This window comes from Barbus barbus (genome assembly GCF_936440315.1).
Source record: "Barbus barbus genome assembly, chromosome: 4".
Lineage (NCBI taxonomy): Eukaryota > Metazoa > Chordata > Actinopteri > Cypriniformes > Cyprinidae > Barbus > Barbus barbus.
In genome coordinates, this window is record NC_136732.1 from 39,342,202 (window position 1) to 39,370,122 (window position 27,921).

General features: G+C 41.1%; 1 protein-coding gene across 1 annotated transcript; it reads right to left on the minus strand.

Annotated features, from left to right (window-relative positions):
• Positions 1-26,714, minus strand: LOC306863150 (uncharacterized protein). Its single transcript, XM_079406362.1, has 5 exons — positions 26,460-26,714; positions 10,783-11,455; positions 10,433-10,526; positions 5,311-5,525; positions 1-5,057 (listed from the first exon to the last, which is right to left on the minus strand). The coding sequence occupies exons 2-5, from the start codon at positions 11,351-11,353 to the stop codon at positions 1,111-1,113; spliced, it is 4,827 nt and encodes a 1,608-aa protein (XP_079262488.1). The 5' UTR covers positions 11,354-11,455; positions 26,460-26,714; the 3' UTR covers positions 1-1,110.
• Between the last annotated feature and the right edge of the window lie 1,207 nt (positions 26,715-27,921).

Below are 27,921 nucleotides of genomic sequence, written 5' to 3' on the forward strand. Positions count from 1 at the left end.
ATTGCAATGATGTTTAATGGAATTTTGGGAAAAACCTTTTAGTTATTGAGAATCAGTAATGTCCAAACATCCTTTGATCATGTCTGGATTCATAGCAAGATTATAACAATTTCTTAATTACTTTAACATGCACTTCCAATTCTTGTAGAAATGTCCCGGTACTCACAGTAAACTGACCTGCGAGCATCATTTTAAGATTTACAAATGCAGGAAAACACTTCAATTTCCATAAACAGAAATAGTTAGTTTGTTCCGAAGTACAACTGTTTAACAACTGTAAATGAAAGAATCCATGTCAATCTGAGCCCAGTACTTTAAAACACTTAATTTACGTGCCAATTAGAATCTCTTAACCGTCACAAAAATGTGCAGCAGTAGCTCAAAACTAATAAAAGACAACCAAAAATGAAGTATGACCTGCCATCTAACACTCATTCACCTCCCTATGTCAAACACTGTGAGCGTGAAAAGCTTCTGAAGAATATCTAACCAGTATTTAATGCTAAAACAGTTAGTGCTGGAACACATTTTAAAAGAGAAAGCTGAAATAAGTTTCAAAAGACAGTGAAGCTACTTTTACAGTGCAGGAAAACTGATGTGTGTACAAACATTAAGGTAAGACAGGGATCTTAACAAATCAAATAAAAAGAAGAAAAAAAAAGTATAAAAAAATTGACATTTGATTGGTAAAAACAGTAGGATAAATACAAAGGTAGTTGGAGTCCACAAAGTGTTTATTTTATTATTATTTTTTTTTTTTTGCATTTTTGTCCTTTCATTAAAGGACATCACCTTAACTTAGTCTAACATTGCAGGTTCAGGGGTGCCATGAAACGCAGTGTTATTTAAAAAGTACATTCTAATAGAAAATGAGAATAGCTACTGTACATAAAGAAGTTTAAGCCATACAATCATAACCATCACCGTGGTAATAGAAGAACAGAGAGCAGCTCAGACAAAGCTATAATCCCTCACCTAATGGCTCCCCTTTTCTTTCCCCCTTCTATCACATATTTCTATTCATTTCAACCCCACATTTGGAAGAAATGAAGGACACAGGGTAGGAGCGTGGGGTTTGGGGTGGACTAGGTGCATTCCAAAAGAGGGACTTTATACGTTACCTGCCAGAAAGTTATCAGTCTTATCACATATAGCAGAGTAGTATGGTGCCTGGCCGTCAGAATCGTCCCCATGCTGGGGTGAGAGGTGCATGGGGGACTCAGGATCCATTTCCATAGCGCCTGGGTCTGTCTTACTGCACAGCATATAGTGCTCGTCAAACCCAGCATCCCTCTCTGTGGGCTCGCTGATAGGCAGCAAATCCACTGGACAGCCCAACAAATCATCACTGTAGGCGGTAGCTGCTGGCAGGGTGAGCTCCTTGATGAAAGAGGGAACCTTGGCCTCTTCTGGAAGCTGCTCTTCATTTTCCAGGCTAAAGATGCCTGGACTCTTTCCACAGCTCTCAGCCATAGAGTGGGCATTGGAGATGGACGCGGAACAGTCGAAACCGAAGGAGGCCACAGAGTTGGCTGACTGAGGAGTCTCAACATCTTCCTCTCCAATGTGTTCAGGAGCCTCCTCATCTTCCTCCAGGGCAGCGAGGTTGTGAGGATCTGTGGCATTGTCATCAATCACAACATCAGGATCATTGATTTGCATCTCACCCTCTGTATCACTGGCCTCATCACCAGAGGTTGATGGTGATGATAGTACAGAGGCTGGTGCTGTAGCGGCATCACCCAGTACTTCATCGGCCAGCAGCGTTTCTGCCTCTTCCTCCTCCCCATCACCTCGCTCTAGGTGAATACCTAGGTCCTGCTCTATGTCTGTTTGCATGGCAGGGACTGGTGTCTGCTGCTTGTCTGATCGGGACTCTACTCCTGAGCTGCTGTCATAATCTCGAAGCTCTTCAGGTGTGCTGGTCTCACTGCTGCTATGAGCAGCCAGGGCTGCTCCACTGAGAGTGCTGGACTGGGACATTCCAATGGCAGGAGGAGCCAAGATACCTGACTCCACTGGGACTGAGCTCCCGGTCTCCTCTTGGAGGTCAGGTTGAGGTTCTGAGGCCTGAATCAGGGGTGGACTCGTGTCCAGAAAAGCCTCAGCTGGGTTTTTGGGGGGTGTATCTGTTTCAGCTGAGAATGTGGTGGTTGTGTCTGGATCGGCTGGGAATTTGGTGAGTGTGTCTAGATCTTGAACTCTTGAAGCTGACAGGTTTGATTCAGACAGGACGGAAGAAGGCTGGGCCCAGGGATCAGAGAATGGATTAGAATTACTCCATGCTGCTGTCAAAGGCATAGATGTTGCTGGAGCAGTGTGACCCATGCTGTTGAGATCTAGATGACTCTCCTCTCTGTAATCACTGTCATCTTCATCATCATCTTCATCTTCGTTACCATCCTTTCTACAAACCCCAAGTGCACTCTCATCCATGCCCCTGCGGACCATCTCTACATCTTTGTCTTCTTCCTCCAAGTCTTTATGTTGTTTGTAATGTTCATCATCATGCTGTAATGCTAGATCCATGTCTTCCTTCAGATGATCTTCTTCATCCTCTTCCTCATCTTCACTTCCAAATGACTGGATTCCAGGAGGCCCTGTGAATGGCTGTTCCCTGTCTGCCTCGGTCATGATGAAGTCACCTGTCTCTTTAGCACTGCAGCTGTCTTGAGCATTAGAAGGAGATGTCACTTCTGAGTCATGTTTAGTACTGCTGTACATGTCATCTGATTGCATCATACCCCAATCAGAGCTGGCAAAATCTTCCACCCCCTTTTTAAGGTCAACTTCTTTCTCGGTTTGGGGTACCGATTCCTTTATGCCAATTTCTTTTACCTCTTCCTCCTCCTCCTCCTCTTCCTCTTTCTCGTCCTCCTCCTCATCATCATTGTCTTCATTAATCTCTTCTTCAGCTTTCTCCACCGCCTCTTCTCGTTCTTGCAAGGGGGAGACAGGAACTGCATTTTTTATGTGATCCCCACCAGTGGAGCCCATCAGATCAAAGTCTTCGATCACATTCTCAGCCGCAGAGGGCATCTGTATGTCATCCTGATCCTTTTCATCATCCTGCTCACTTTCGTCATCGTGTTGTCTTTCCTCATCCTGCTCCTCATTCTCTATGGTCACAGTACTGGGGTACAGTGAAGAGCTCTGTGCCCATGGTTCAGCTGGACCCTGCAAGACCAGGAAGGGAGCTGGGCTTGGGAGCTCGACTGGCATGGATGGTGGGCCAGTGGGAGAGGATGGTGGGGACAGTACTATGGTTCCCAGGGGAGAAACAGCAGGCACTGGCTCCTCCAGACTGACCGAGTCTATTTCAGCAGCCAGCTGAGACATGACATTGTCATCTTTATAAGTGTCCATGATCTGGGAGACATCAAGGGGATAGACAAGCTCCACCTCATCAGAAGTAGGAGAAATAACAGGTGTAACGGTGTCTTCAGGTTCCTCTTCAAAAGCTGGAGAAATGACTGCTGAAGCATTTTCTACAGGTGCCTCATAAGAGATAGAGGGAATTACAGATGCAGTTGTTTCTTCAGGTATTTCATCAGAGGCAGGAGGAATGACAGGTGAAATGGATTCTTCAGGTGCCTCATAAGAGGTAGCGGGAATGACAGCTGTAGTTACATCTTCAGGTGTTTCTTCAAAAGCAGCAGAAATTACAGGTGAAACAGTTTCTTCTCGTGCCTCATAAGAGGTAGGAGGAATGACAGCTGTAGTTACATCTTCAGGTGTTTCTTCAAAAGCAGCAGAAATTACAGGTGAAACAGCTTCTTCTCGTAAGTCATAAGAGTTAGGAGGAATGACAGATGTAGTTTCGTCTTCAGGTGTTTCTTCAGAAGGAATGACAGGTGAAACAGTTTCTTCTCGTGCCTCATAAGAGGTAGGAGGAATGACAGATGTAGTTACGTCTTCAGGTGTTTCTTCAGAAGGAATGACAGGTGAAACAGTTTCTTCTCGTGCCTCATAAGAGGTAGGAGGAATGACAGCTGTAGATACATCTTCAGGTATTCCTTCAAAAGCAGCAGAACTTACAGTTGAAACAGTTTCTTCTCGTGCCTCATAAGAGTTAGGAGGAATGACAGATGTAGTTCCGTCTTCAGGTGTTTCTTCAGAAGGAATGACAGGTGAAACAGTTTCTTCTCGTGCCTCATAAGAGGTAGGAGGAATGACAGATGTAGTTACGTCTTCAGGTGTTTCTTCAGAAGGAATGACAGGTGAAACAGTTTCTTCTCGTGCCTCATAAGAGGTAGGAGGAATGACAGGTGTAGTTACTTCTTCAGGTGTTCCTTCAGAAGAAATTACTGATGAAACCGTTTCCTCTTTTACCTCATCAGAGGTCTGGGGAATGACAGACACAGTTGAGTCTTCAGGTGTTTCCTCAGTGACATGAGGAATGACAGGTGTTACTTTGTCTTCAGGTGCTTCCATATTGGTAGGAGCAGTGACATGTGAGGCCTTTACTTTAGTATCCTCAGAGGAAGCAGGAATTAGAGTTGTAAATGAGTCTTCTAATTTCACCTCAGAGGCAGCAGGATTGACCTGGGCAAACAAGTACTCAGGTGCCTCTTCAGTGGCAGCAGGAGCACAAGCTGTAGCTGAGTCTTCAGGTGCTCCCTCAGAGGTCACCACAGAAACAACAGCAGCAGCTACAGTAGTGGCTGCAACCACAGCGGGTACCACATCCTTTTTCTCAGCCTCTGTGGCTGCTGCGTCTACAGGCTGGGAGGCTTTTGGGCCACCCTTCAATGACATTGGAGTGCTACTGCCAACTGACTTCTTTGGGCTGCTTGTCTTAGTGCTGGGCTTGCTGCCTGTGGTCTTGGGGCTTCCGGTAACCTCCTTGGAAGGTGTTGCTTTGCTCTCCTTAGGTTTACTAGTCTTAGCGTCTGCCGCCTTGCCAGGGGTGGTGGTTTTTTTTGAGGCTGATTCTGCCTTGATAGTGGAAGCTGATTTAGGGGTGTCAGACTTGATGGTCTTGGTTGGTGCTGGCCTGGTAAGCGGAGAAGAAGTGGGCTTCTTGGCCACTGGAGTAGATGGCTGCTTACTGACATCTAAAGAAAAGAGAACATATAATTTCAACTCAGTGCCACAGCTTAAAATAGAAATGAATCTAAGCATTAATAAGCAACTAAAGACTAAAAATTGAATGTAAGTATTTCATGAAAATACAGCACTAAAATAGAAGATTTAAATATTTACCATATGTAAAATATCAGAATTCTCATATTACAAAACAATATTACTGTTACAATAGTTACAAGTGAACTACATGCATGCATTTATTGAATTCCATGAGGTGCCCACCTTTCTTGACAGGTGTTGTGGTCTTAGGAGTGGGAGTGCGGCCAGCAGAGGGCCCTGTGGTTTTAGCAGGAGAAGGTTTAGCAGTAGTAGATGGTGTCTTGGGTGTAGCAGTAGTTGGCCTGGATGCGGCTGCAGATGTCTTGCTGGCAGTTGTCGGTGTCCCAGGCTTAGAGGCAGCAGGGGAAGAACGGGCAGCAGAAGCAGAGCCAGCAGACCTACACATTGTAGATGTGACAAGAAATAGAGAAATCATAACAGAGGTGAGTCATTAGGGCATTTTTTAGGTGTGGCTGATCCTAGCTTGCACAACTCTGTGGTATGAGACTTCCGTTGAGCTTTTAAGTCCAGCTAGGACAAGGACCTTCTGCAATTAATAAGCAGAAGAATGCCAGAAGGGAAAAAAAAAAAAAATCACAGAAATGTTGTAATATTAGTTAAAACTCCACTGCCTACATTTCAGTCATTGGTGATGGATAATATATCCCATTTAAAGCAGTGACTCATGAGACAAAGCTTTGATTAGTCACAGCACAGAAGGCCTGAGGGACAGACAGGTAGCTCAAGAGCACAACATGGGGTTATGTTAATACTAGCAAAAACATTATTTGCAAGAAATCCTCTCCCCCCAGTTATCTACCCATAATGCCTCTGTTCTATCCTGGGGTGCCTGACTCAGTGGTAATACACATGATCTGCCCTGATGGGGTGTATTATCTGTCTACTCTGGTCTAGTATGAGCTTAGCTTAGCACACGGTAGTGACTCAGTACATGTCCAGGTCAAGTCTGAGTAAGCTAACCTAGATCCTGTGGGCCTGGCAGGAGCTTCTGATTTCTTCAGTCTACGCTCCACTGCATGTGTCTCTCCTGTTCTAAATAAAGAGCTGGAGAGCACGAGGCAGTGTGCGTATCAGTGCAGAAGACACAGTGAGCACCGTGTAGATCTTTCATTCTGTTGAGTAAAAATAACCATTCAAATCCCACTTGGGCAAATAGCATGGATCTTGCTAAAACACATGCTCCATAAGTTCCAGATTTCGTCTAGGCAAAGTTTATGCAAGATGGGTGGGGATGAGATTCTACAAAACTGCGGTGTCCTACATATAGAGTATCAGGTGAGAAAGCAAGCAACCACAAGAGAGAGCGAACGAGAGAGAGAGAGAGAGAGAGAGAGAGAGAGAGAGATCCAGCAGTGGAGGTTCTGGAACAAAGAGGACAAGTCTATAAACAGATAAAACTGACAGAGAAAACCACACATGAATTAATGCAGTGGTGTGTTGTAGCTCCTCGACCTAGTTTCACTTTACAAAAACACCTACTTAAGCACACAACCTGGATTAGGACATTAGTCTTTGAGCCAACTTGATAATTAAACCTGTGTACAGTTCATGAAGAAGCTGTCTGACTGAAGTCTTTGCACTTCTTTTTTTTAAACCACATCTCCAGATCAAAGGATTAGCACACAGAGATTAGCACAAGCATTGTTCTCCTGGAACACAAGAGAAGGAGAGCTAGAGAGTGTGAGAGAGAAAGAGAAACAAAAACCTCTTTGAATTAAGTCATACAGTGACCAGGTGCCATCAAGCTCCAAAAAAGGGCACAATAAAGAAACAATATGACTTGTGCACTATATTATTTAGGTATTTTATAGTACATTAATAGAAAACCGGTGGTACATTAATTGTCATTTCAAAAATGTAACAGCCTTTGTCAAATAACTTTTGCAGAATAAAGAAAGTGATATGGACTAAGTCATTAATTTTTGAGTGAACTATTCCTCTAATAGAAAAACAAAAACAAACAAATCATCAACAACAAGCCAAGCATTTTTCTGTCAGATCTGTGCCAGGGTTGGGGGCAAATATAATGCACATTAGAACCCAAAAATGCACTGAAGCTTAAAAGCAATCCAAGCACATTTAGACATGTGCATTTGCTTTAAGTGCTTCAAGCAAACGGCACGCCATTGAACCATTTTATAGATAGCTCTTTGATGTTTTGTGAGCAATGGAGAAGCCTGCGGCCTGATTGGCTAATAAACACTGTTTAACTTGCCGTTACATTTGTGAGTGGCAAAACTTCCCCTGAAGCCACAGCAGCAATGAGGAAGACGACCTCCTCCTGAGCCAGCGACTGGCAGACTATGGCTGATGAGATTTTAATAAGGCACTCTGGCCTGAAGGGAATCTTTAACCTCAATAACGAGGTTCATGTCCCTTCAGGATGAATCCTAATGCATTGGTAAAGCTGTAATTCAGCAGCGTTTGATGAAATAGCATCTACTTGCTGGCACTCACCTGCATGTAAATTTGCTGTGTTAGCTTAATATGGGCCAATAGCCATTCATGAAGATTTTGAATTATGTACTTTACCTCAACAAAAATTTTAATGTGCAGTGATTTCTTGGCTTGCAGTGGCAAATCTGGGTCAAATCAAATATGCAAGTTTTCAACTCTGTTTACTAATTGGACAATGCATGGATCTGCACCCATTTTTTGTTTTTTATATTGTGCCCTGTGGAAAAGACCAAAAATCATAAATACCTAGAGATGATTCCTATATTATAAACAAATTTAAATAGACAGTGTCATCTTTTGTGCTTTTATGAAATAAAGTCATATACGAATTTGGAATTACATGAACTGAAGTGAATGATCACAGTATAGAGAAATTTTCATTTTGGGAAACTATATATATTCTTTAAGACTTTCAAGAGTCATGAAAATAAACTATTCTACTAAAATAAAATAAAAAACAGGAACAGGCCACAGTCAGAGTGGATAGTGAAGACAAATGAGCATGTCCAAAGTACAGCCATGTCAAACTTGAGGAGCAGGACACTAGTGAACATACACAGCCTATAAAAATGCAGAAATCTGACAAGCGAGAAACACGTGAAGCACTGCAGCAAAATCAGAATTACTAAAGTGTTATAAACCATCAATCAAGTTGGCTGTTGGGAAACACACATGCTCCATTTGGATATTAGATGCAGTGGCTGCAATAAAACATCTCTCTGGAGGACTGAACTCTACCATGAACTAATGAAGGAGAGAAAACGGGACATTGAGATACAGAAAGCAATTCATTTATGAGAAATGACTCGGATGGTTTAGTGTTGGCTGCTGGGCGCACCCTTTACTGACCAACCCATAGTTCTTACATCAGTATGACATAATCATAGACAGGAAGAAGCTCATTCATTAAGGTTGCGCTAAGAATTCGATCAATCAAAATGATTCATATTTTTGGCCAGTTCTGTCATGCTAGCACCCAACGCAGGACTTGCATCTTGCACTGCTTTTATACTTTTTGCAATTCTGCAGATTTTATTTAAAGCTTTGGGTTGCAAACATGCACCATTAATGCCTAAGGCATGTTTTATTTATTTAAAATCCAGTAGGTTCAGTAGACACAGAATTCCCTGCAGTACAATGTCTACTGCTGAAGGCAGGATGCACATTATGGTTGGATGTGTATATGCACATTACACAAAGACTCTTCACACGCACACAAATGTGAAGAAAAAAAATGTGCCACACCCAAAACTGAGTCATATATCACTGCAGTGTGAAGCAAATGTTAAATTAATGCATTGATATTAATATTAAGATAACAGTTTTGCTATGCTGCTCAACTGTGCAAATCTTGACCAGAGTAGCATTAAATATTTGTCAGATCGAAGATGCCTACCGGGTCAAAATAACAACAAACACAAACTCCTGCACTAATTGGATGACAAGTGGCCTTTTCGCTGCCGTTTAGTGTTTGAGCTTTAAATCATAATGAGGCAGAAACAGAAAGCAAAGGCTCAGGGTGGATTCCGCAGATTATCTTTTCTAAACCCAGTGCTTGAATATACTGCAGTGTTAATAGTGTTGAATGTGTTTCTTTTTCAAGCAGTGTGTGATGTCGTCTGTGTGCGGGACATCAGCTTTCCTACTCTAAATACCATTAATCATGAAATAAACTTCTTGTTCAGCTGTATGAGGTGGGAGGAGAGATGCTGCATGTTATGGCAGAGCTCTGTTTGAATTTTTCTAACATGGATTAAATAACTTAGATCAAATTCTTTTTTTTTTTTTTCTTATGTTGTCTTTGCCAGGTTATTCTTAAAGTCTTTTTTATTGCTACTAACTAGGCAGCACTTAATTACAGAGCTTCTTGGAACAAGAGCCTAAAGATCTTTGATAGACCAACTTTTGTCCATTTTACTTCCTTTAGGAGCACTGGAAGAAACATACGGCATTTTAAAAAGAAGCTCAAGTAAAGAAGGTAATCAATGTCTGTCAAAATCTAAAGAGATCAGCAAAACTGTATGCACTGTAAAAAAATAAAAAGTTGAGCCAACTTAAAATTTTAAGGCAACTAGCTTCAGCAGATTTCTCAAAACTCAAAAATCTGCTGAAGCTGGTTGCCTTAAAATTTTAAGTACCTTTTTTTTTTTTTTTTTACAGTGTGGTTGTAGGACCAAATATCACATTAAAAATGTTGACAAACTCATACAAACATCTCCCCCACCCTCACATAACTTCATGAGTCTGAGCTCATTTACAGGCCTCAGGATGTCCCTCAACTTCTCTATAAACAAGTAACAAAAAACTTCACTGTTCATGGTTGACTGCAGACATCTCAAATCGGCTCTTGTGAGCTCTACGTTGTGAGTCTCAGCGTGACTCAGATTGTCTCCCTGCACGATAACCATCCTAACATCTCTCTGAATCTGTCCTGGATATCCAGAAATCTGCATTGTATCAGCATGTCGCTGTGTGAAAATAATGCAGAGGCTGTTGAGACTTGTGGAGACTTTCTAAACTCTCTCCCACTGGGAAGAGAGCTCCCTTCACTTTTTTTGTAATTAGGAATTTTAGGACTGTGCCAGTTCATTTCCCAGCAAATGAAACTCTTTCCCTTTCGGACTTAGAATTGATGCCTAATGCTTTAAGTATTTAGTAAATGAGGAGTAGTGATTGTCTCCGAGAGATGTGGACTGCAACGTGAGGGTGCAATGCCTGAATACTGGAAAAGAATGAGCTACTGAAATGGCCCACATTGCAGAATTCTAATTACTATACCCAGTCTGGGAGCTCAGTTTGTGACATTCCTAACCAATGAGATGCTCACCTGTTTGTCTTGGCGACCGGTGGCCTATCATGTTTGGGAGAGCCAGTGGTGCTGGTCTTAGTGGTGGACACAGTGGCGGGTCTTGGAGCTGGAGCTGTAGTGAAGGATGGTGGGAAGAGTGTTTGAGAGCATTAAAACAAGAAGACAAATACAGACAGTTCATTTGAAATTTTGATAATATGCTACTTCAGAATTTCTCTCATGGAAGTCTAAAGGAGTTGGAGACCCCTGTACTACATTGAACTAATACTGTAATGCAGTTCCCAACCACTCTTCTGAAGACATGCAAAAAGTGTTGGGGTGGGAACCACTGCTGTATTTAATAAGCTCAGATGATGCTTTTGTCTGACCTGTAGTTTTTGGTTTAGACTTCAGACCATTGGCTGGTGCAGCGGGGGCTTTCTTGATGGGCTGTGCTGCCCCTATTGTTTTCACGCCATTGGCTGGAGCACTGGCTGGTCTCACCGTCCCCACTGGCTTTTTCTCAGCCACCTTGGTTGGGGTCTTGGTTATGGGTGCAGAAGTAGTGCTAACTGTTTTTTTAGTGGCAGCAGTGGTTGAGGTTTTCTTCTCCAGGCCTGCTGTGGTGGTCTTTTTGGTGACGCCATTAGCTTGTGACTTCTGTGCCCGGTTTGTCAGGCGGCTTTGGCCAGTGGTGGGATGGGAGCTGGTTGTAGATGCCTTGGTTCCAGCGGTGGTTGTCTTTGTTTTGGCAGGAGCCTTCATCTTAGCTTTGGGATCCACAGGCTTGTCCTTTCCGGTCTTGTTGGTTGCCTCTGTTTGCTGCGGTTCACCTTCTGTTTGCGTTGCAGGCAAAGCCTGGTACTGGTCTTCGCCCACTGGCGCCACCTCGACCGCAGGATCTGCGTTTAATGCTTCCATTGGCTCCATTGCTGCCGTGTCAACACCATCCGGTTTCATCTTGTCTTAGTCCTGGAGGTCCGTCTCAGCAGAAGAGGAATCAGGAACCCAGGACTCAGTCCACTAGTTGGAGTCTACTGCTATCAGATGGTTATGGCCGATCTGAAAACAAGAGCAACAAGAGTTGTAGTCTGATCAGAGACCTCAGACAATAAATAAACAACAAGTCTTAACAAGAGAGAAGGCTGTACCCCCTCTCACTGGCAGACAGACCTAAGAGAACAATCAGATAAAGAAGCAGGTCTTAGAGAAACTGGCTAAAAAAGAGAGTAAGAATGAAGTAAAGAGTGTGTTGTGCCGAGGGAAAACAACAGCTGATTCAGAGCTCAGAGCTTGTGGATTTAATTCAACTGTAACCAAACAGAATTAAAGCCACACAAGAAGTAGTTGCCAGCTATTAGGAGTGATGGTTGGTGTAAGATTATAGTTGTCATTAATACAATTTTTACAGATTAAAGTTTTTCACTTGGCAAAACATCTATCATAAGATTATTTTGGTGCTGTTACATGTGGAAAAAATCTCTTGGTTTTCATAACCCTTTGGGGGAATTTCTAATTGCTAACTACTAGCAAAGCAGTAATGCCAGATGCATTACCCACAATGCCTTACTTGAAGCAGATGTTGTTTGCATGATTTAAGAGAAGCGGCTTCACAGCAAAGTTCATACAGTGGAAGAGGCCAACGAGGGGAAGTGGCTTGGCTCAAGGGAGCATGGGAAAAAAACAAAAAACAGAGTCAATCAACAAACAATGTAAAAAAAGCGCACTCATAAAGCGGACGTCAGTGTCACTGGACACCTCATCCACATTATATTCCAGAGCTGCAAAATCTCCCTGATTCTTTCTGAGGTCGACATTCATTCTTCCACCCCTCGGATTCTGCCCATTACAAAATCGCCTCAGTTAGTCCTCACACAGATGGTCCAGGCAGCTGAGCATCCCAAATTAGAGAAACTGGGGGGAGGGGGACAGAGAGAGTGATGGAAAAGAGAGAGAAAGCCCGGGACGAAAGAACCCATTCCATATATGCTGCCAGATATGAACAAAAAAGATATGAGAAGATATATTATCTTGGACAGAGATCTAGCTATCTATGGCCATCAGTTACTGATAGGAATTGTGCACTTGAGAACATTAACAATGACCACATTGACATGCAAACAACTGTTCCCATGGCAAATTAACAATAGTATTTGTGTCAAATGGGGGAACTCTGGACACTTAGGGTGTTTTCAGACCTGCTGATCATTTGCTCCATATCGAAACACTCCTCTTATGATCAGTGGGACCCCTGTGGAGAGGGTGAGTAACTTCAAGTACCTCGGTGTAAACATCTCAGAGAACCTGACTTGGACTACACACATCCAAACACAGGTTAAGAAAGCCAGGCAAAGACTGTACCATCTGCGACAGCTGAGGAAATTCAGGGTCTCACCAGCAATCCTGAAAACTTTCTATTCAGGGACCATAGAAAGTGTATTGACTCAGTGCATCTCAGTGTGGTATGGAAACAGCTCCAATCAGGACTGCAAAGCACTACAGAGAGTTGTGCGCTTAGCTGAGTGCACCTCAGGGTCTGCTCTCCCCTCTCTGCAGGACATCTACCTCAAACGCTGCAAAAATAGAGCTGTTAAAATCTTCAAGGACTCAAATCACCCTGATAACCATCTATTCACTTTGCTTCTATCTGGTAAGCGCTTCCGTAGCCTGATGGCAAAAACTGAGAGACTTAGGAGGAGCTTCTTCCCCCAGGCCATCAGGCTCCTAAACTCTAAATCTGTGTCATAACATCACTTGACTCCATGTAATATCACCATATCAATAAGTTATTCATAATTTTTTCTGCCTCATATGCTGCTATTTAAATACCCCGGACAACTTTGCACATTTCTGTTATATTACTATTTATGTCAACAACATACTGACCTGCACATTTATATTTATATTTTTTTCTCTTTTTATTTTTTCTACTTTTACTTTTTCTTAATATTTGTATACTTTATAATTGCACTGTCCTTGGAGCGGACCTGACCTACATTTCACTGCTGGTTATACTCTGTATAATTGTGTATGTGACAAATAAAAATCTTGAATCTTGAGTCTTTAATCTTGAAACAGGCACAAATTGTTACAATTTCTTCTTGGTTCAGTTTGGTTTTCAACCATGATAACTAATGTGCTCAGAATCAGATACTGCTTGATTTTTATGTCACACATTCCCATTATGAATTACGATAGAGATTGGTTCGTTGGTTTGGATTGCTTTTATTGAGTTTATCTTCAATCAGGCTGAGTTACCTCATACAGGTGACCTTGGACCATTTATTTTGATGTGGATTCAAGTGCAATTGCCACGTTTATGCCTAAATGAACCAAACTAAGGGAGAAAGTGTGCCAATATCTGAAACAGACAAGCCAGATGTGAAAAGTTATGGTACACAATACCTGCTTAGTTTTAAATTATGAAGTCACAAAAATGAACTCTACGGTCAGATTAAATAACGCATTAGTTAGTAATGAAGAATATCAAAGATTTTAGTCTTTTAGACAAACACAGCCACATGCAACATCACTTCCACTTCATAGACCTAAAGGGCTGTTTTCTCTTGTGAAAAACAACTCCTCTAGATCACATCTCTCTATTTTAATATTGCTTGTAACAGGTGCATCTCAGAAAATTAGAATATGGTGAAAAAGTAATTTTTTTTCTTGTAACATTTCAAAAAGTGAAACTTTCATATATTTTAGATTCATTACATGTAAAGTAAAAACATTCAAACAATTTTTGTTTTAATTTTGATGATTAGAGCTTACAGCTCATGAAAGTCAAAACAGTATCTCAAAATATTAGAATATTTACATTTGAGTTTCAATTAATGACCATCTCTACAGTATAAATTCTGGGTATCTCTTGTTCTTTGAAACCACAATAATGGGGAAGACTGCTGACTTGGCAATGATCCAGAAGACAAACATTGACGCCCTCCACAAAGAGGGTAAGTCACAGAGGATCATTACTGAAAGCTGTGGCTGTTTACAGAGTGCTGTATCAAAGCATATTAAATGCAAAGTTGACTGGAAGGAAGAAATTGGGTAGGAAAATGTGTACAAGCAACAGGGATGACCGCAAGCTTGAGAATACTGTCAAGCAAAGCTGATTCAAACACTTCACAAGGAGTGGACTGAAGCTGGAGTCAGTGCATCAAGAGTCTCCACGCTCAGACGCCTTCAGGAAAAGGGCTACCAAGCCACTTCTGAACCAGAGACAACGTCAGAAGCATCTTACCTGGGCTGTGGAGTAAAAGAACTGCACTGTTGCTCAGTGGTCCAAAGTCCTCTTTTCAGATAAAAGTACATTTTGCTTTTCATTTGGAAATCAAGGTCCCAGAGTCTGGAGGAAGAGTGGAAAGGCACAGAATCCAAGCTGCTTGAAGTCCAGTGTAAAGTTTCCGAAACCAGTGATGATTTGGGGTGCCGTGACGTCTGCTGGTGTTGGTCCACTGCGTTTTATCAAGTCCAAAGTCAATGTAGCCATCCATCATGAGATTTTAGAGCACTTTAGTCTCAGGTCCGGCAGGGATTGTAGGTGGGGGAGTGAATAACCAGCACTCTCTCCACCCTCAATACCACGACTGAGGTGAGACCCTTGAGCAAGGCACCGAACCTCCAACTGCTCCCCGGGCGCCGCAGCGTTGGCTGCCCACTGCTCCGGGTGTATGTTCACTACTGAGTGTACACTTGGATGGGTTAAATGCAGAGCACACATTTCACTGCTGGTTATACTCTGTATAATTGTGTATGTGACAAATAAAAAAAACAAACAAACAACTTTATGCTTCCATCTGCTGACAAGCTTTATTACTGACCATAATATTACTGTGCTTGATTGGCCAGCCAACATGCCTGACCTGAACCCCAAATGGAATTTAAGGGATATTTTCAAGAGAAAGATGAGAAACAGTCAGTCCAACAATCCAGACGAGCTGAAGGCTCAGCAGAGCCACAGGCTGATCGCTTCCATGCCACACCTCACTGATGCTGGAGTTTGTGCTAAAGGAGCCTCAACCAAGTATTGAGTGCATAAATGAACATACTTTAAAGAACTTGAACTTTTCTTTTTTTTTGATTCATCTTAGGAAATATTCTAATATTTTGAGATGCTGATTTTTGACTTTCATGAGCTGTAAGCTCTATCAAAAAAAAAAAAATATATATATATATATTTTGAAGTGTTTTACTTTACATGTAATGAATCTAAAATATATGAAAGTTTCACTTTTTGAAATGTTACAAGAAAAACTTTTTCACCATATTCTAATTTTCTGTAAATACAGGCTTTGTTGCATCTGCTCTACCCCTCCAGGCTTTTTTGTCTTGCTATTGATGCTGTTTAGAATGATAGATGAGAATCGGCCTGTGAGAATGTCAGGTGACGGAGATCTGAGGAGATTAGAGGGGTAAAACAGCCTTGTTCTGAGAGGAAAACACACACACCATCACACGGCCTTACGACCTTAATGATCCTGCTGAGGGATATAGACTGCTTCCTCTGCATGTAAACAACAGTCACACTGGGGGAGTCAGAGGCCTATGGTGTCCATCTAATTCTGGAGGGAGGATCTGACCTTTGCTGACTTCAGATGACCTCTATTCTACAGAGTGGCTGATGATGACAGGCATATGTGAAAAAAGCATATGCAAATTAAATAAAGTTTGAAGAAAATGGACAGGGGGAAATGCATTTACATGAATCTAAAAATATTTGAATTAGAAATATTTCTAGAGCCCTAGCTTTAATTTTTATGATATAAATTAACCTTATTTTATGTTAACTTAAATCATATTTCTTTTTATTATCCCTCATTAACTCTTTTTTTATTGAGAAACATACAGTTTCTGCAACCTCTGGATCACAAAATCAACCGTAGCTAATCAAGATAATTTAATATAATATGTCAGTATTCCCAGTTTGTGTTTGAAAACCACCCGTTTTGTTATATTTATAGCAATAGCGCATATTTGAATGTAGTGTTTGACAACAGTGAGCCCTTGAGTCAAAAAGATTTGAGAGCTACTGGTTTAGGAAACCTAATGGCCAAATCAAAAGTGCAACAAAATAATGGTGATATTCAGAATGTAACCTAATATTTTACACGTACAAATACATATAAATACATGTCTATAGCCTTAGCGAGCACAAGGTGGAGAAAACCAGAAATGGTAAGTGTAGAGGCTTTGTGACCTTACAAACATAAGACCTATAGTACATACAAACCTTCTTACTCACAAACCTTCTTACTGGCACGCCGTCACTCTCAGGGACGAACCTGCACACGCCTAATGCTTAATGCCTCATCCAATTATTGCAACCAATCCTGGTGCAGGAGCCTAATGTTCCTGAAGGGATGACTCTGCGAAGTGCTCATCCTCCAAAGACCCACATATGATGTAAACAAACACATTGAGACGCGTTGCATACCTTCTAGAAGCAGTATTTTTGGCAGGTCTCCAGGGACGGTGCATCAGAGTCTTTAAATTGTCCCGAAACAAAACCGCTGATCACCCCCATGCTATTGGGGTCATTATAGCGGCAAAATGCACGTTGGCCTCTTTCTCCGACGAGCAAGCACAACACGGCCTTGTGCATGCATAAATGCATATCTAAGTGCTGCATTGTGCCATAAAAAGTCCCCTGTGTGCAAAGCTTGCTTCTCACAGTCAGCTAACCACTGCACCACAGTAGGGGTGTGCGATATATATCGCCTGCGATAATATCGTAATTGTTGGAGCTAAACTCAGCAGGACAGTGGCCCTCCAGGACTGAAGTTGCCCATCCCTGGCATACGTGGTGATGAAGCGTGTTAAACAGTGCACGTGCGCATTTAGACTGCATGATTCAGTCTATTAAAATGCATTAAGAATGAACGCAAAATTCAAGATATGGGGGCAGAAAATGTATATATTTACGTTTCATGCCGTTTTTTTTGCAAAAATAAGCATGATTAAAAATGTGATATTGACAATAGTTCAATAAACAATAAGTTAATATTAAGAGACTTACGTTTTAGACACCTTATTGCCTGTTTTTACTCCATTTCACCGACAAAAAAATAATTCCAAACAGCTATAGCAACTGTTTTGCGTCTCTGAACAACATGACAGTGCTTCGTTCCTGAATGAATCAAAATGATTTGTTCAGTCGCAATAACTCACTTATTAACAGTGATTTTCTGCCACCAATTGGTGGTTATAATATCATATTTAAAATCTATTTTCATTTTTTAAATAATTATAAATATCAGTATTCAATGTTTTGTTTAAAATGTCAAAAAATTATGCATTTGTAACTGGTTAAAGCACTCCATGTCCCTCTGAGCTGCATTAAACAGTGTGTAAATACATCTAAATGCCACTTCAGATGCAACTTCTGCAAAGATTCATTTTGATGATACTGGTTTCATTTGTTTGGTAACAGCCTAAATGTGTATTATCTTAATTGACTGATTAAATGTAACAATTTGACTCAAAAGATGTACAATTTTAGAAAAAAAATGCTTTATTAAAGGTAAAAATCTATTTAAACTTAAATTAAAAGATTAATTAATCACTGATGTGAACTGACCGCACACAATATGAATATAAAAAAAGCAGCTGTCCATGGTAGTCAGATATCAGCACAATAACACACTCTGCAAAATATCGTCTAATTATCGTTATTGAAAAAATACTAAAAAATATTGAGATATCATTTTTTTCAATATCGCACACCCCTACGGCACAGCAGGTGCTACTAATAGGGTAATGCCATCTTAGCTTTATCCGGTCGGGGCCAAACCGACATGTCTATTAACTGGAGAACAAGAAAACAAACAAACTGCACAATCTCAGTGGCTCACTATAGGAAATCGTTTTTTCCCTCTAAATTGCAATCAATAGAGAGATTGTGCTGGGAGGAAGCACAAATTTGCACACCACAGAGATGCTGCATAAACCGCATGGCTTCTTCCGGGCCGTTTGCATGCTACCGTCGTTGGCCTCTGATTTGGCGTTTGGTCAGAGGACTGACTAATTAGCGTTAATTTGTCACAGTTTAAGATTTCACATATTAAGTCTGTCTGGCCAATCAATAATTGTGCCTCCGCAGAGATGATGCACACTCAAAAAATATGTATTCAGTATTTTTGTTTATACATGTCTGATTTGCATCACATTAATCTTTTATTACACATTAATCTGTAATCTAAATTCAAAAATTTTAATTCTAAACTCAGGCCTAAATACATTGAGCTACAAAAGCCTGAGGCGCATTGAAATGAAACATCTTTATGCACCCTTCCACAACCCCCTTTTGCTTGTACCCTCCGGAGGCTGCAGAAGTTTCCCTCCACCCCCGTCTCTCCCTCTAAAACAAGTGAACACTGGATCTATTCAGCGACGACCACCACCACAAAGAGAGGGCCACCGGGGCTCACAGTTTGCTGGTTAAGGAAGAAACACGCTGCTCTGCTGCTCTGCAGCTCTGCAGGGGAAAAGGTCAACGAGTTTGAGGCACCTGATTCCCAACCCTCAGAATAAAACAAGAATAAACCTCACCTCAGGTCCATAAACTAATAAAATCCATTATAAACCACATCAGTGAGGAACCGAATACAACTATAAATTGATTTGCAGGGCACATTAGTGGTGAATATCAAATGTATTTCAACGATAAAAGCTATTTAAATTGATAGCTTTGCTAACTCTCAGTTATTTAAGAGTCTTTTGTTTCCTTTTTCAAATGCTAGCACGTCTTTTTATCAAAAGGCTCATTTGAATCTTTACTAACAATCTTTCTCCATTAAAAAAAAAAAAGTATTTATTATGTAGCCTAGGCTTAATTTAAGAATGATTAAATGCTTTTACCTGTAGTGTCTTGCCTTAAAAAAGGCACTACTTGCCTTTGTTTGTAAGAATATCAGTAACAGTAACAATGCAGTCTACAGTACGAAAATGAATTACAAAAATGTACTTCAAACCCCCTATTCATCATATAATGCTAGCCTTCTCAACAGCATCGCAAGCAAAAGACTGACTGAAGGTGTGACTGGGGCCTGCGTCACAGAACCGCTTTCATGAGTCCATGAATAGCCCATTGGCCGCTGGTGTCCATAACACAAACACAATTACATAATAGCACTCAAGAGCGGACGGCGTCTTAGACACATCTGTGTGGAGATACTGGTCCACTCTCTATCTGCCGATCACATGACTCTCTGAACGGCCCATTATACAGAACACACCGAGATGAAGTCGACCGGCCCGAGGCGCATTGCAATGAAACAAGTCACCAAAGAAGGGATTGTTGGGGTGGCGGCCCTCGCAGAGGAGTGAAAAGAGGATAGACACACATGGAGGCAAATGACAGGACCGCTGTTGTCCAAGCTGACAAAAGCCACTTTAGTGCCCCCACTGTCGAGATTGCGATCATGGCCAGCTCATTCCCAAAACACCCTTGGCCAAAGGTCGGGAAGCCGCTCTGTCCAACTCACAAAAACAAACCGGCCCATTCTACAGAACAATCCGTAGAGGACACAAGCAGAGCGGGGAAAGGAAGGTAGTGACGTCAGGCTATAAAAAACCGCTCAGGGCGATGATGAAACAAATCCAGTGGTAAACTGAGAATACACTAGCTGTGATTGAAGAAGTTTATTTCTGCCCAAGGCACCAACAGCTTGTGTGGCAGATACCTGGGCATCGTCCAGGTGATGAAGAAGTAATCCTTGTACTGTAAGGAAGATTTACATAAGTTTTCTAGAACATATGCTACTCCAGGCCATGAGACACTCAACAACTGTCTGGGATGCAACAGACAAGAATGCTTAGGGGCCATTTGCACTGGATGCATACTTGTGGTGATGGAAAAATCTATTGAGCTTTCATGCAGAATGTTTGCCTTCCCCCAAGAAAATTTGCATTCGCTCACAAAAATTTTGCCTTCCCCAAAAAAACGTTGAGTTCTTTTGCTATACTTTTGCTTTCCCTCAAGAAACTTTGAGCTCTTTTGCAAAATGTTTGCCCTAAAAAGTTAAAATAAAATTTTGCATGTGCTTGCTAATCTTTTGACTTCCCCCAAGAAACTTTGTTCGCGCTCACAAAACTTTTGCACTCACTTCCAAAACATTTGCCTTCCCCCAATAAGACTTGAGTTTGCTCAGAAAATTTGTACCTTTCCCAAGAAACTTGTAATTGTATTCATTGCAAGGAACACAATACAAAATCAATATTTTTTATTTATTTTTGAATTTGTGCATAATTTGCCATATAGACACAAAATTAAAAGTGCAGTACTAAAAATCATTGACATGTCAATGTGATAAAGAAACATGCATGCATGACCAAATAAAGTAACAATCTTTCTGCCGTTTTTTGTCTGTAATGTATAACTATTGTATATCTAGTTTCATACATAATATCATTGTTTCCACGGCGTCTTAAAAAAGTCTTAAATTTAGTTAAAAAAAATTTAAATTTGGAGAAGGAAAGACCAGAATTGAGATATGGCTGAATGTGACGATTAAACTTCAAAAGGCTATGATTTCATTAAATAAACATGAGTGCTGAAAGTTCAAAGTCTGATGCTGCACTGCTTTGTGTTCTGTCTTTACCGGGAAAACCGCTATATTTCTGCCAAACGCAGCACCTGCTGGCAGAGAATGAATCAGTTAACAGAGCTTAAACTACGAGTGCCTTCTTTCACTGCACGATTCAGTCAATAGTTTATCAAAACATTATTTATGCATTTGTAACTCCAGGCTAGCATTCTATGTCCCTCTGAGCTGCATTAAACAGTGGCTAAATACATCTAAATGCCACTTCAGATGCATTGCAAAGATGCATTTTGTTGATACTGATTTCATCTTGGTAACAGCCCAAATGCAAGAATTTGACTCAAAAGATGATGCACACTTTTAGAAAAAATGGCTTAAAGGTAAAAATGCCCATAAGACTTACTGCTGTGAACTGACCACACAGAATATGAAGAATATCAAAAAAAAAAAAACCTTCAGGAGTCAGCTGTCCACGGTAATATTTAAGATACCAGCACAATAACACACTCAGCAAACTATCGTCTAATTATCGTTCTTGATATCCAGAAAATATCAAGATATTTTTTTGTCAATATCGCACACCCCTAATTTATGTTATTTAATTTATATAATAATTTGTTGATAATAATTGTTTAAATCAATATAATAATTCATACTTTTGACTTTTTCTTAAAAATGGTTTAAAGGCTGAAATGTAAAGTTTATCATTTTATAAAACTTTGTTTTTGTGAAAACTTGTATCTGAATTGTAAATTATGCTTTTTGCAGTCATTTTACAGGTTAATATGGTACTATAGACATTTCCCTACCCCACTCATATGGTATTCATTTTATTTGTGCAGGTCTTAAAAAGTCTTAAATTTGAACTTAAAAATCCTGCAGAAACCCTGAATATGGCAAATGTGTTTTTTTTTTTTATGCAAATTTTCCACAAAATTATGGAAATTACCATCACCACAAAATCTGAATTAAATTCACACTTTCTGTTTCATCTTGCTGCTGTTCATCTAGTGTAGGGGTGCCCAATCCTGATCTTGAAGATCTACCTATTTGCAGAGTTCAGTTCGGTTTGATCATGGCTAGATCTGAACTGCAGGAAGGTAGATCAGGATCGGGCACCCCTGGTCTAGTGGTTTGTGAACACAAAACAACACCATAATTTGCTTAAATGCAATAAAGCAGTGTCAGAGCAGGGTTGCACGACTGAAGGAACTGGTACTCAGTGAACAGCAGCAGGACACATCACAACCAGCGGCAGACCAACACGGTCCCCTGGGGACAGGGAGATTAACGCATGACAGAGCTCGTTAACTCGGGACAAAGCATGATGCTAATACTGTGCGATCCTCCGATGGACACCCGCAGAACGGGATGCACACAGGACACGGGCTAGATTCAGCATGCCATGCCACCTGGCCAAGAGAGTAAGAGGAGAAATGGTGAGACGAGATGAGATGAGACGGATATTGATCATCGAGAGAAAGTGCAGGGGGTCGCAGCACAGATGGGAGAGTAGAGCAGTGCATTAGCAGAACATGTGGGCACACTGAAAGTGGGAGGTTTTGGGCGTAAAGGGGCCTTTTAACTAATTTGTAATTCGAGGAGCTGCTTGATTCTGTTATCTACTGGGAGCACAAAAAAAGATAAAGAGCCAAATTACATAACCACTGATAAAAACCAGATGGTGGGGTTTGATCAATGACATCTGATAGTGTGTGTCTGTTTGTGACAGCATGGCCACACACGTCATCTGCAGCAGACAATAAACATGCCCTTCAGCGAACAGGAGGAAGTGACATACACACACATTCCACAGGAAATGACTGTACCTATAAGAGGATTATCCTTCTGCTCACAGCTGACCAGCACCTTCCAGATGGACTCTGAGCCTCTGTTCTGACTCAACAGAAAACTTCATAATGAACTTGGCGAAGAGCAAATCTACATGACGCCATTGAACTTATATACAACCAAATATTTGTATTAGACGGTTATGGTTGGGGATCTAGACTGGAAATCCAAAGGTTGTAGGTTCAAACTCCTGCAGAAGTGATTGTCCTTCCACTGCTGTGACTCTGAGCAAAAGTATTCAACCCCAGGATGCACAAAAGAGACAGTTTCTGTGCTGCTGTTCAGCTACTTTAGATGAAGAATCTGCTAAATAATAATGTCTCAGATAAAATGTATATTTCTCAGAGGTTGTTCTTTCAAAGTGTTAAGTGTCTGAAATTTCTCTCCAACAAATTTTGAAGCGAAATTATGAAGGCTATTTCTGGAGTACAGTAAGAATTGTAGAGGCAAAAAACATGGACAGTTTTGATAAATTGATCTTGAAATATGAGAATTCATGGCAAATGAATGAATGAATGAGCAAATCTGAGCAAAGCTTGAGACATTGAGATCCTTTGTGAAATGAGAGACAAGTGAGATTACTGTTATTTTCCTCTAAAATCTGCTATTTTAGTTTTTTAAGTCCCATTGACTTTGAAGGCAGGACCTAGGCCAAGTCCAAAATGATACAGAGACTTTGGACGGATAGTAAGCAACCATTGAAAACCACTCAGAACACTTCAGCATCTGCATAGCAACACAAGTTTTTCTTCAGGAAATGTAAGAATCTTGTTTTCTTTTACTTCCATTGGGAGTTTGGATGCATCTTAAGCTGCTGACAAACTGCAGATTTTATAACACCTTGAGGTTGATACTGAGAGAAAATTTGTCTCATGTCTTTGTAAAGTAGGTTGGTATTTTTCACTGCATGGAGGCCTGCGGCAGTAAGACACCTAGTTTTCAGGACAGATTATTTTAATATAGATTCAGACACTGCAGGGATTCTTACAGCATGTGAACTTTAACCTTTTTTAAAAACAGCAGGTCAATACATCCATCAGTAAACTGCAGTACCATTCACTGAGTGACATCTGCCAAGACTGGAACAAAGGATACTGAACCAAAATACACCAAGATAGGACTGCATGTCTGCTCTGATATAATGTTGCTCCAGACGGAGATTAACACGGCAAGAGTGCTACAACTGCACAGCAGACGTGTTTACAGAAAGCTGAAGTCTAACCACAAAACACTCCCCCAAAAAAGAACTCCGAAGCCCTTCAAATGACCACAGCTGCAACACAATATCCCATCCTAACTGAGCCAACTGTCCACTGCAACAACTGCTCAGCCCCCAGGGTGCTATCTTTACCAGAGAAGTGAGTGCTTCAATATGAGAGAATTATCAGAAAACGACAGATGACACAGGAAAACCACTGCAACTGCATCTGGGGACAACAACGTTCTCTGCACTTTTAAAAATGAAGGTTCCAAATGGGGGGGGGGGGGGGGGGGGTTGGGGGGGTATAGCAATACAACAGAAGAACCACTTTTCTCCTCAAACAAACTTTCATTAAAAATTTCTTAAAGAACCTTTTTTTTTCTTAGTGTAAAGAACATTTTAAAAATACAAAGAACCTTTTTTTTTCACTATACAGAACTTTTGTCCAACAAAATGTTTCCATGGATGATAAAAGTTCTTCATGGAACCCACAATGCCAGTATATCTAAATAAATAAATAGAAAGGTGTTACTTTTATGATCGTACAGTGAGCAAGCTAATATTGGTGGGCCAAATATTGCATAGTTATTGCACATTCTCTTATGTCTCTTCAGATAATCATAAACAAGAACTTGCTGTAATTTTTTCTCAAGCGAGTCCCACCCCCATTCCTCATACAGTCACTACCCATCATGCCATGACACATTTGTAATTGCTGGCAATGCCTCCCTCCAAGAGCCACATCCCTGTAGGCTGGAGTCAGACAGCTACAGCATTGTATCGGGATCATAATATGAGAGAACAATGACAGTCAAACAAAAATAGATCTGAAATTATTAAGAGATTTGTTCACTGTGACCTTTTGCAGTGACTCGCATATTACAACAGATTAAAATAGTCTGTTTTACTATATATATATATATATATATATAAAATATTTAATTTGTTCCATTATTATACACAATATACCAGGCAAAAGCAGAAGAGAGAGATCTGATGAAGCCTCACTGGAGCGGTGAGATGCCGACCACAGGGGGTTGAGGCATCCGTCTTAAACCTTTTGTTTGCCGCAAAGAGAGAAGGCAACTATTAAGCAAGACAATAGGATGAACTGACTTACAAAGCCAAGATTTAGCAGCAGGAGAAGCCAAACCAAGCCGCACCTGCTGCGAAACGCATCATTTTGACTCCAGTTGCACAGGGAGCAAAGCCAAGAAACCACCCTGTTGATTTTCATTGTCCCTAAACCACGAGAAGAAGAAAATACCAACATAAAACTAATCAAAATGACCCCACAGGCCCTTTGAATAGAGTTCACCCAGGATCCTCTCTAAACTCAAAGTACATTTCTAAAAAACCCAGTCAGATTAATCACCCGTGTTGCTTTTATATGGAGGAACATCAATACTATACAGTAGACAACTGAATGATATCGAGCTGTAAACTGGTCTGTATCTCTTAGAAATGGACAGGGTTTTGGACAGATAAACTGCACCAGAGGTGGGTCGTTTAATTAATTCCTAAATAATTAATCATTATGAGGTCTGATACACTGCCAGGTCTAAATCAGCCTTAATAACGCTTCTAATGCGGTAAGAAAAACAGATAGGCTACTCGTATATTTAAATTATATATATATATATACTTGAGTAGGGGGCCAACGATCCAGTACAATAGTCTCATATACCAGCTAATTCAGTCACTGTAATACAGTCTATTAGGACCGCGGCGGGGTTATATATTAGAGACCGAGCAATAGACCGGGTCAATATTGTAGGCTATGGATCGAAAGGGTGAATATATTATACGAACCTCGCGGGTGATTGAATGTGAAGCGGGCGGGTGATGTATTGAATGTGAAGCGGGCGGGTGATGTATTGAATGTGAAGCGGGCGGCGGGTGGAGGAGGCGCAGAACAAAAGACTCAAGCGAACAGACGAGCGGAAAGTTTCTCTGCCGGGAAACACACAAAACACACCATATGCAGAAAAACTGCATTATAATTTCTTGTCCTTCATCTGTCAGCGCAATATGTGTTTTCTGAACGAGTGGGTTTGCCGTCACCGCCCAGGCATCCTCCATTGAAACGGGCTCCAAGATGAACAAGCAACACGGAATAAAAGAGGCATGCCGCTTAACAAGCAGTAAAAACGATAAAATAACCAAACCGGTGTAGATTAGAGCCTATGAATCAAACCGGTGTGAAACCTGATCGCTTCAGTGGCGTTTTCTTCTGGTGATCTCTTTTATTCCGCCGGTACTTCTATTGTAATGACCGATGTGAACAAGAACTCATACATATTCATTTACATATTAATGCATGCAGTCCTGAATCACGCTGTTGAATGAAAAGCATTTCTTAAACTGACACTGGCGTTAATTATTTAGTTTAATTAGTTGTGACACGGTGAAAAGCGCTTTAATGAATCTCCGGTTGTTTCAGGGATCGGCACACAGTGAATCTTACCGAGTCTATATCCAGCAACGCCTAGTCGGTGCTCGCGTCTCCTCCCGGTTTTCTCCAAGCGGAACCACTGCGAGTCGAGAAAAACCGGCAACAAATGTTGAGAGAAAAACCAGTATTTCTGACGGAGGCCGTTTGTAGCTGACTGACTGTCTACCGGCGATAAAAGAGATGCGCGTCTGCTGGCAGCAGAGAATGAAACGGCGCTGGGCGATCCGCGCACGCACGCGCACACACTATGCGGACGCGAGAGGGAGTATTGAATAGGATGAGAAGCGCGAGCGCTTCGGTCTCTCCCGCCCGCGACCAATCAGCTTTCAGACTGAGATTTATGCAAACGAGGGATGATGTCATCGCACAGGCCACCCCGCGTCCTTTCTTTACGCGCCGTCCCTCTTTTCTGTCGCCTCGGACCCCGGTGCAGCCCCTGCCCCCATGAGCCCACCCACGCGAGCCTTCCCGCCGTTTCTTTTCACTTTCACTAAAGCCCTCAGGAGAGCAAGAGAAACAGGGGCAGACCTAACTAAAACTGCAACAGTTTACATGTTTCTTGACATAAAATAAATGTTTACAGAAACGATTAATATATTATATAAAAAAGGGGATTTAATTTAGTTGCCAGGCAACATTTAAAATTTTCTTTTAGTTTATAAAAAAATTATATGAAAACAAATACATATTGAATACATTTAAAATATTACTACATATATATATATATATATATATTACAGTTATAAAAACTATACCACTAAAATAGTAGACAAGTTAGGTTTTACTCCAGTCGATTACACTTTGACCAATTCAAAATTTGGCCCAAATTTATTCAAAATTATTTAAAAGACATAAGCTGAATAGAAAAAAACTGACCCCTGATGCATTTTGGCAGCATTTTCTCTGTTTAAAAGTTGACACACCTATTTACTTTGCTTTCATGAATCTGAATGATAATATCGTTTTATTATTTACACTTAGGATAATCTTTTTCTGCTCTTTGTGCACAGCATTTTTGATTTGCAGCTCACCAGTTGAGCACCACATGCCTATCAGATTTCAGACAGATTTATTTGGTCTACTGCTTAAAGACACCTGTGTGAGCACATTAAACTCTGCTCCTCTATAGTGGACGGTTGAATGCATGTTCATATTTACAAAATACATATTTTTCCTATTATCTGAATGTGGTTTGGTAGCGTTTGCTTTTAAGCCTGTTTTGCCAGACACTCTGGGGAAGCCTCTAGACTGCTGCTCCTCTCATACAAGTCTTTGTCTTCCTTTCTCTCTGGCGCTGTTGAGACGGTGGGACACAGGGTGGGCTTTCGGCATGTCTGTCTGCCTCTCTGTCTCGTGAGCGCTCTCCTTTTCTGACAAACAAAGCTCTTCTGGCAGAAGCCGATGCATTTCTGATAGGCAAAGCATGCAAAAAAAACTCCTGTTGTGTTTATTCTCTGCAGTTTTTACTGGGTCC